At 44.4% G+C, this 10,593-nt stretch overlaps 1 protein-coding gene across 1 annotated transcript; it reads right to left on the reverse strand.

The window, feature by feature from the left end:
- Positions 1–3,645: 3,645 nt before the first annotated feature.
- On the reverse strand, positions 3,646–10,269 carry LOC134623041 (ER membrane protein complex subunit 3-like). Its single transcript, XM_063468273.1, has 9 exons — positions 10,196–10,269; positions 9,257–9,454; positions 8,483–8,540; positions 8,087–8,180; positions 6,857–6,961; positions 6,605–6,686; positions 6,157–6,236; positions 6,003–6,085; positions 3,646–4,395 (listed from the first exon to the last, which is right to left on the reverse strand). Exons 2-9 carry the CDS (start codon positions 9,409–9,411, stop codon positions 4,267–4,269), a joined length of 786 nt encoding a protein of 261 aa, XP_063324343.1. The 5' UTR covers positions 9,412–9,454; positions 10,196–10,269; the 3' UTR covers positions 3,646–4,266.
- Positions 10,270–10,593: the final 324 nt, after the last annotated feature.

Consider the following 10,593-nt stretch of genomic DNA (forward strand, 5'->3'; position numbering starts at 1 on the left):
TTGACAGCATTGTGGAGTTCCCCCTCAGGTACGCACGCGCGCACACAGACGCGCGCACACACACACACACACACACACACACACACACACACACACACACACACACACACACACACACTCTGATGGAGGAGTCGCACACTGAAAGCTGACATGTGTTCATGTTACAGAGACCTCGACTTTTCCGGCTTCCTCCTGAGGAAGACGCTCTCCAGTGAGGAGCCTCCGAGCCGCTATGACCTCATCGCCGTGTCCAATCACTACGGAGGACTCAGAGATGGACATTGTAAGTTTGTCGTTCATGTTGTGGTCAGTGATTTGTTTGTCACATGACTACATGACTTTAACCATCACGTGTTTCTGCAGACACCACCTATGCGAAGAACAAGGACAACGGTCAGTGGTATTACTTTGACGACAGTAAAGTGACCTACGCCACAGAGGACCAGATCGTGGTCAGTACCCCCCGCCCCCACCACGCTTTCATTCATTCTCGCACACACCTGTTCAGTCGCACTGATTTCACTCTGATCTTGTCACCTGACTAACGATCATTGGAAGCAGCAGCGCGTTGTCTTTATTTGAATCAGACCAACGTAATGTTTGTCTGCGTCTCTCCTCCCACAGACCAACGCTGCCTACGTTTTGTTCTACCAGCGACAGGACAAGCTCAGAAAACCCACACTGCCTGCCCCCAACACAGGCCCCGCCTCCTCCAGCCAGACATCCAATGACACTGCTTCCTGCAAAGACGACGAGGATGACGCAGGGCTGGGTGCCGCTGCCGCCTCCGCCTCCAGCATCACTATGGAAACAGAATGATTAATTTGGTTTCCTCCATCAGAGCAGCCTTTTCTTTGATTTTTGTCTTTATTTTTTTAGAATTCTCAGTCTATTTATTTTTTTAATTTTATGGTGATGACACTTGAACTTCCTCTAACGACGTCTCTTCATTCCAAGTTACCAAAAGCAGGAAAAAGCACATCAGCAGGCGGAGCTCGCAGCTCCTCCTCTCCTCCTCCTCCTTCACCGTGAACTCTCGACACTCAGGTAGTTTGGTGCACAAAGACTGAAGGTGACGTTTGCTGGAGGGCGGAGCTTAAACTCACACCTGAATACAGAAAAGCAGTCTGCTTCCTGCTTCAGGGAGGAACTGAACCCTGGCATTTAAGCTCTGACTGTTCACATTTATAAGTTCATCTCCTCTTGACTCAGTTTTTGTAATCTGACATTCAAACGTTTGAAAAGCTGTTTAATTAAAATCATTTGAATTTTTCTGGATGTCTGATGCTCGTCCAGGTTGGGAAGACCAAACTCCAGATTAGCGCGCATTCAGAAGACTCTTTGGCCAATCAGCAGCAGTTCCGCAGTCAGCTGACTTTTTCTTTTCCTTAAACTGTATATAAAAGATGGACAGCCTCATAATGAGTGATGAGCGTTTCAGAAGTCACAAAACTGGCTTCACGTTGTGTTCAGTGAGGCTTAAACAGCGACTCATCGAGCAGCGTTTAGTGAGGTCACAGAGAGCGAGGGTCATTGTTCCGCCACACCTCCATACGAACAGAAGTCGCCCCCTGGTGGTCGTTAGAGCGAGGGCCGATTTAAAATACCAGCATAAGCTTCACTTTCACACATCTGTTTTATTTCTGCGGTCATGTGAACGTCTGCGAGATTTACCACTAACAGAGGTCAGAGGTCACCGCACACTTTCACCTGCACTGAGGTCATTCCAGTTCACTTTTTTTCCCTCTTTACATCAACAAACACGATGCCGGCGGGCGCCGGCGAACGTGCCCACCAGCATTTTTTTTTATCTGGGGTAAACCTCGCAGACGCTCATGCGTCAGCTGACTGAAGAGGCCGCGCTGAGAGCAGACGAGTTCACGTTCACATTGTTGCATTTTCCACATTCAAAGTTTTTACAATTATTCAAGCTGAGCGAGTTTGAAAAGCCAGTTTCTCGTAGCAAATGTTTGAGGCAGAAATTAAATGATAAAAGTTTTTAAAGTCATCTTCCTAAGACACGTTTAGGAAATAAGAGCACAGAGATGGTTTCAGTTAAAGCCTTAATTAGCGAGCAGCTCAAACCTGCGACGACCTTTTGTATTTGCTGTAAAGTATTCGGAGATGCACTGATTACAGCGGACAGCTTTGATCCGAGTCTCTAAAACAGGCCAGTCTTTTTTTAAGTTGTTGATTTCACAGCGAGTTCATGCTGAATCTGATTTAACAGAGCTAACGATGATCAGACTTTATGACATTAATGCAGTGATTTTTTTATTATAAGCTCCTGTAAAATCCTCTGAACTAAAGGACTGAAGTTTGTTTTTCCCTCAGAGTTTCGATTCGTTCTGAAGCGCAAACATTTGTTGATCTGACATCGTTTAAAAATCCAGCTCTGAACTGCAGCTCAACGTCGACTTACGACAGATAAAACTATTAAGTACTAATCCATAAAGCATAGTTTCACTTCCTTATTTCTTCTTCCTAAACAGGCACGCCTCAGTCGCTCGCTGAAGGGGATTGTGGGTAATCAGAGGATCAAACAAAGCTGTCAGGGATGAGAAATGAAATTTTCTCTGTATATTTTGGTCGTTTTCTTTCGGGTATTTATTGTTTTAATGGAATAATTGCAGCTGTCACATGACTACAGGTGGTGTGGGACATTTTTCGTATTTATACGCAAACCTTTGATTCAGGCTGAAAACAGGACGGGTGTGCGCGTGCAGAGGCGGGCGCAGAGCGAGCTCCTCACTGATTTTTAAACCAGCGCTGTGTACAGTATTTTTGTATTGTAAGTAATGTAAGATTAATATGATCATTCCTGTGTGGAGCAGCAGGGAGGCTTGGGGTGATTTCTTTCTTTGGTCTTCCTGTCAAATATCAGATGAGAATATTTTATTGTACTTCAATCTTTTGATATGAATAAAACACGATTATTACCAGACATCCAGTTTTCTTGTACTCTTGGCTTCTGTCTCGTTATTTTAGCTTTAATTGCATGTGTGACGAGGAGGACGCGCTCACACATCGTACAGGAGACGCATCCGTTTTTAAAATGACCACAGCTGAACGAGAAGTAGAACTAAGTTATCAGCTAAGGCGAGCTTACTGCACAGGAGCATGAGGCGCACAGACACCTGCTCATCAGTGCTCCATAACAACCACATCAAACCCCAAAGTTCACTCAGCACATCTGGAGCTCAGACTTCTTGGAGCCGTATGATTGGTCAGATTATTAAAACAACACAAAGATATGCACGACTCAGACGTTCAGATACAGCCACCTGTCATTCAAATAGGCCACGCCCCTAAATTTGAGCTTTACTAAAACTTAAAATTGATCTCAAAACATCCAGACACCAAAAACTGTCAACATGTTTGTTTCATGTGAACCTTTAACACGGGGACTGACTCACTGCTGGAGCCTCTAGTGGACATTTGGGGAATTGCAGTTCTTTTTGCAGGCTTTGTTTCACTGACATCAGTTTTTTACCTTCCTCCACCCGTGTGTGGAGCCACACTGAATGTGTTCCCACCACCACTGAAACAGACTCAGCTTACCGGGTAAAAGCAGAAAAACAAAGGCCGGCAGACTCAGGAATGAAGAGCTGAATGATGAAAGGATGAGAAATGTGGTTAGTTGTGATGGCACCTTTATTTCACTCACTCCATGCTTCACACCACAGCATACAGAGTACATCCAAAACGTCCTGCGGGACGACATGAAGCCTTCGCCCGCTTCGTCCTGTTGAAAACGTTCCAGCCGTTTTTTTAAAACGATGCTTCGGTTTCCAGCGTTGCTCCGGAGAAACGTTTCGGATCTCGGCAGGTGCTCAGCCTGCCGGTGTGGAGGATTTTAAAGCTCCGATCTGTGTCCGAAGTCACTACTTCCTGTGTAATGGATTTGGACTTGAATCACTGAATTTAGATGTAAAAATGTGTAACTTAAACACCCACGACACAAACATCATTTCAAAGTAAAATCTCAAGTACAAATAAAATCTTTTCTTTTAGATTTTTCTCAAATATAAACTAACAACAACCCAGGGAAGATCCGGAGCCTGGCTGGAACTCCAGGAAACGTACAAAAGCTGAGAGTGAGCGAAGTGCCCGAGGCAGCAAAGAGACGATTTCAGAGGCAGCTCCATAAAAATAATTCTCTGTTTAAATCCTGCGCTGTGAAAACTATCCCGGAGCCTTCAGGAGAGCAGGGGAGAGCAGGGCGGTTCAGGAACACCCCCGGGATTCCAGCGCGTCCTCGTGGTCCTAGAATACAGCAGACTTGATGTCCTGGCTGAAGAAGCCCCCAAAGTTTAGGTCTTTGGACATCAGCTCCTCCTCCACATTCTCCAGCGCCCACTTATGTTCCACGATCTCCAGCGCCTCCCACTCGCTCTGAATCAACAACAGGGACACGAGTCGCAGCATTTAACTCGACAGTGACGATCACTTTGTCTCAACAGAGCTTATCTTTATATTTTTACATTTTGACATTTGTGGAGCATTTCACGTTTTGATCAGTGGTCGTTACAATTTGCATATTAATGATCAAGGCACTGACCTCCCAGCCCATTGTTCATTCAGTGGTGCTAGTTTCAGTTAATGTGCAAATGTACTATTTATAAGATTGGGGAAACCTGCAGTCAGCTGAGACTGAAGAAGTCACTTGGTGACGAAACATTTCTCCCACTGAAAAGGTCCAGATGAACAGAATCAACTTTTGGGGTAGCAGGATTTAAAAGCAGTTAGGCAAATCAGAGCGTGCACGCTCTGATGGGCTTTAAAGGGTTAAACGCGTTTCCCTGGTAATCCTGATGATTCAGGTTCAGGTGAAGGATGCAGACGCACTAATCCACGTCTTTACAGTTCTGCTATGCTAGCTTCAGGTGTGAGCTAACACTGAGAACAATCATGCGCCCTCACACCACAGCGGATGCCTCAGGGGCCAAAGCAAGCTCCAGTATTTGATTTGAAAACGATTTGCCGGGAGTCCGCTGTTCTCACCGGCTCTAGTGAGCCTTGAACCCCGGCTGGCTATCGAGCTGGTGGGTAACAGACGTCTCCGAAAACGTCGGAGCGCTTTTGAAAATATGTGGTGTCTTGATAAACTGAGCAGATATTTGAGGTTTACACAGCTACATTCTCGCCTGAAAATATGTTAAACGTTTATTTTGTGACTCGGAAAGAATAATAAGAGTAATATTAAAACTAACTAGCTGCCGCCATTGTTGGAAACTGAGCAGGGCCGTGCTATGAATTCTGGGACACAGCTTCTTCTTCGGGGTTTAACGGCAGCTGGCATCCTTGTACATGCAGTGCTGCCATCTTCTGTTTCAGTCCGTTATTACAGTCTTAAATCCTACTACTTATTCCTGCATCTTTTGGGATCTTACAAAGCTTCAAACGACGCGTCGACTATTAAATTAGTCGTCGACGATTTTGATAGTCGACGTAATCGTGACTAGTCGACTAATCGTGGCAGCCCTAGTACAGACTGATATTAATCTTTAATAGGGCTGTCAAAACTGAGAGCAAACAAAACAACTGCTGTATAACGCCCTCCGCTATCTTATTTTAATTGGTCACATGACTGCATCACATGACTAAAATGTGTCATCGTTTTTGAAAAGGCTCCGTCTTCGCTGTCCACACTGCAACGTGGAAAACGGCATTTTCAAACGTATCCGCTTTGGAGAGCATTTTCAAAACGCTGCGTTTTCCTCGACCGAAAACGCCGTCTCAGTGTGGACGGGAGGCCAAAACGGAGAGAAAAAGATGCGTTTTCAAACGAAACGTATTAGTGTGGACATGGCCTGATCCTCAGGCTTCACTTTAAATGGGAGTTACTGGTTACTGAGAGGATGAAGGCTTTGCCCCCACACAAAGTTTAGCGTGGTCACGAACAAACGCTGAAAAGTTATTCTTTCATAATTCATGTTTCACTTTGGAGAGGAAACAGACAATCAAAGCAGCATTTTTGTGCAGTTGTGTGTAAATGTCACCTTGAAGGCCTTGTTGGGGTCAGGGGGCATCGCCATGGCAGCGCCTGTCATCTGGTCCTGCATGATCCGGGACTGGTCAGCAGCTGAGAGGAAACGCCGGCGTTAGTCCGTGAAAGGAAACAGAGCTGAGCTTTACGAGAAAGTGAAACCTCACCGTTATCCTGACCCAGAATCAGGCTGTACATGCTCCTCAGCCCGAACACGTTCAGGAAGTACCAGGACGCCGAGCTCACCCTGCAACATCAAATCACGTGACTTTAAAGAAGCTGCATGTCAGGAAGTAAGACGACTCAGATTCAGCTGCTCCAGGAAGGAAGGAAAATACTCCTTCATGAAACTCACAAATAAACTTTCATCACATTTCATTCACACATCAGGGCCAAAGCAACAGACTGTAAATAAAAGACAGACGTATGTCCTGTTTGATGCTTTTGAAACTGAATAAAAATGAACTGAACTGTTTCTAATACACGTACGCTGCGGATTACAGCAGCCCTGAAAAACGAGGCACTAACAAAGACATAACCACTCGGTAAAGTTTGCACTCTGATCTCGGTCTGCTGAGCAGCTTGTGCGTTTCAGTGTTCAGATTGAGTTTTTACCATGAGGCATCCAGCGACAGCAGGTCGATCCCTCTCTGCAACATCGGCTTGAACCTCAGTGTTAACGGGAACGGCACCTTAGCTGTGAAAAAACATCGGGAACCAGTGAGACGAGTCGGACCTGCTGGGCGCCGCTTTGTTTACAGATGTGATTGTAGTGATGCGCATACGTGTCAGGTATCTAACAGCGCTCACAGATCATTCCTAAACTGTGTGTGTGTGTGTCATACATCAGGATGTGGACAGACTCACTAATGACGAATCCAGAGAAAGCCCAGTTGATCCATCCACCAATCACAATCATGGGCAGGACGTTGGTCAGGTTTCCCTTCATCATGTCTACCATCATGCTCGAGTCTGCAACAAACAACAGGCTCGGCTTAGAGCACGGCTCTACTGACGGATAAAAAGATCCAGATTCTTTCAGCTGCAGTAAAATGACAAGTGTGTTCCCTCATCATCTCACAGCACGTGTTTCCATAAAGTTTAACGTCCAGGTGTGCGTAAAGGAGAAGACTTATGAGGCTGATTTCCATCCAAAGATTATAACCACACTGTGACTGAAGGAAGCCTAAAAACATACACATCTGTTGTAAACGGACGTAAACAAAGACAGCAAAGGTAGCTAACAGATAATGACCTGCAGTGGTTCGATGGACCTAAACACACAGCACGGGAAGATGAAGGATGATTCCTGCCATCACGAGGCAGGAAGAAGACGCAGAAGACGGACTGAACTTCAGATGACGGTGATGTCATAACTGCGGGGTTCAGTCCGTTTAAATCAAACTCTGTTTTGCTTCGGTGTGGTTCACCGGAGATGTCACTCAGGTGTGAACCAAAACAACTGTGCTGAGGAAGTGGTCTCAGTCAAATAAACACCTTCTCATAGCCAGGTATGCTTTGCATTCTGGGACGTGTGAATCGTCCGTAGAGGTAACTAGCCTCTACATGTTGCCCTACTAGCACCTTCTTCTTGTTACTTTTGCTGCTCCCGTCTGAGACACAGCTGACCAATAATCAGAGTGAACGCTCTCACAGGTTTGAGTTTTTATCTGGGTTAAAGGAAAAAACAAAACATGGAAAAAAAGCTACACGTTTACAAACTTGTCAACTGATTAAGAGCAAAGTAAACGAACTACAGATGTCTGAGGTGATCCATCCACAGCACGAGGTTCGTCATTAATGCTTCTCACTATGCAGACGTCCTGATCCTGAGCTTAATGTCCACTGCGAGTTCACAGGCTGTAGTATCACAGTGAGAATTTAACACCTGAGCTTACAGACTGAACATGAACAGAGCAGCTAAACCATTTCTGAGGGACTCGCGTCTGTTTAGAAACCACGAGACAAAGAACTGAGGCGCGTTAAAAAGACGAGAACCAAAGAGAAACATTTACACCATCCAACAGATCATCAGTTAGTTCACACAGGCAGACCTGATTATAATGAAGGGACAATCATGTGTTCAAACACACACACCTGTCATTGGGTTCTTGGGGACAACCTTCCTCTTGACGTTCTTGAAGAAGCCGGTCTCGGCGTCGTTGAAGTAATGTTTCCTCATGGCGAAGGACTAAACCAGCGGAGACACTTCACTCAGCGAGTTTTACACTTCATGCACTCACAGTCAGACTGTGACATTTAAACACGGCTGATTATTTAAAGGATGATTTTTTTAATGTCTAACTTCTAACAGAACAGTCTGTGGCTACTTTGCAGACAGCCAAACATCCACCGCTCTTAATCAGAAGTAAATAAGATTTATACATGATGCATGGAATAATGACCCACAGAATAAAGAATATGGAGGATGTACTGAGGGGAAATATTTTAGGTTAAAGGTCAAATTCTACCTTAAACTGAAGGGGCTCTCACCTGTCGGGGAATGTACTTTCCGTTCTCTCTGAGGATGCGGCTGCGCATGAGCACCTGGCTGAACAGAAACATGAACATGGGAGCGGTTAGGGTACAATGCTGCCCGGGGCGCCACTTTCACTTCAGGCACACAACATAACTGTGAGGAGAGCTCAATCAGGGATCATAACAGGTCAGATATGAGCTGAGCACCTGAAGGTAAACAATGTTAACGTCAAACATTTTTTAGAAGTTCTTCTTGTCTACCGGTCTGATAAGTAAACATGGAAGTAATACACAATAAAGGATCCTGTAAACAGACACGGCTTAAGTTTTCTTATGAGTCCAAACTCAGCAGCTCTATCAAAGCTTCTTAACAGCGTAAAAACGAGGTAAAAGGTAACGATGGACTCCCTCCCTCCCTCTGTTCTTTGTTACTCCCTCGACCAGTGAACGCAGCACGAGTCAAGCTGCGTCTCGGTCCTGACACATTGTTGATCTGCAGCTTATGTAATGGTTATATTTGCCAGCTAAAAGGGAAACAGGTTCACTATGACCTCTATGAAAAAAAACACAGCAAAACCCCCAAAACTTTTTACTGCCGAGGGGTGAAAAAAAAAGAAGAAGAGGTGAAAATATATATCCAATATATGTGATCAGGATGCTCAGCAAATCGCAATAATACTCTTATGTGACTGATGTACTGCAATATAATTGTATTACTAAATCTGCTGGACTCAGTTCTCTAAAAAAAGAAAAAAACAAACCTCTGAATGTGTGTGCTCTCAGACTCACCTGTCAGAGACCTGCTCCAGGTTGACTTTCTTGTCGCTGTGGAGCAGCTGGGTGACATAGTGTCGGATGACCCCAACAAAGAAGGTGACGAACACAATGGGCAGGACCACCCACATCCGAATGCTGGAGTCCAGCAGGAGCTCCGGACCGGCCATCGCTCTCTATTTAACCCACGATCCAAGGACAGACAGGGAGGCGCTGAGGAAGGTGTACCGGACAGTTTGGAGGAGGAAGTACAACATGAAGTGATGCTCAGTGTTAAATCATTTTACTAAATTATGAAAGCCTGAACCTCAGCATGCAGAAATAAAGACTCTCCATAGTATCTGAAGGCTCAACAGTTCTTATTTTATCAGCATGAACTATGACACACATGTGAACACATGCTGAGCTGCTCTCTCCTGGTTTATTTCAAAATAAGAGCCTGGAGAGAATGAGCAGAGGGTATTTTTACCCTGACAATAGCACGATACAGCGGCTGAAAGCTTCTGCATATCACCGCGTTTCCGTGATCGACACTTCACTAATAATCCTTCTTGTTGTTGGACAATGATTACAAATCGCTCCGACTCCTACATTAAATTATGTGAATTAAATCCGCCGCTGACCTACCGGCAGCTGAAACGTCACGATAACTGCTGTTTCCTTTAACGGAGCTAAGAGGTGCTAACTACACGAACCTGTTACTGACCGCTAACCTCTGCTCATTCATCGCTCAGCGGCTACAGTTAGCATTAGCCCGGTGTAAACTAAACGCAAAGACAGCTAAAGGTGCTAGCCTGCTAACTCAGCGGGTTACTCGTGTTAAATCTTCAGCTTTAAATGAGCGTTTGTACAAAGTGACAGCTTCTGCGGTCGCACAGGTGACTTTAACAAGTCCACCAGGTCACCACTGCGTGAAAATAATCTGTAATTTCTGTTGAAATGACCGTAACTCACCACATTTATGAACTTTGTTAAACAAACTGCACAACGCACACGCGCAGGAGTTAAAAGAAGAACTTCCGGTTTACCGGAAACGGAAGATTATTATTTTATATTTTCGAAATCAATTTAAAAAAAAATTTAATTCAATAAATGACATAAAATTTAAAACATTTTTTTTAAATTTTTCATTAAAAATGTTAAATAAATGAATCATTCTGGAAAAATGGGCCAGACTGAGATATTTAGATAAAGTTGAAGGTTGTTGAAAGAATAAAAAATATAAACTGCTCAAAATAAATAAATACAATAAGAGAACACAACGTTTTATGATGTTGTTTTCCACTAAGCGTTGTTAAAACCTTTTGTTCTCAACAAATTACACAGTGCATTTCTGTAACGATTGAATATTT

This window comes from Pelmatolapia mariae, unplaced genomic scaffold (assembly GCF_036321145.2).
Source record: "Pelmatolapia mariae isolate MD_Pm_ZW unplaced genomic scaffold, Pm_UMD_F_2 NODE_ptg000363l+_length_22815_cov_1, whole genome shotgun sequence".
Classification (NCBI taxonomy): Eukaryota; Metazoa; Chordata; class Actinopteri; order Cichliformes; family Cichlidae; genus Pelmatolapia; species Pelmatolapia mariae.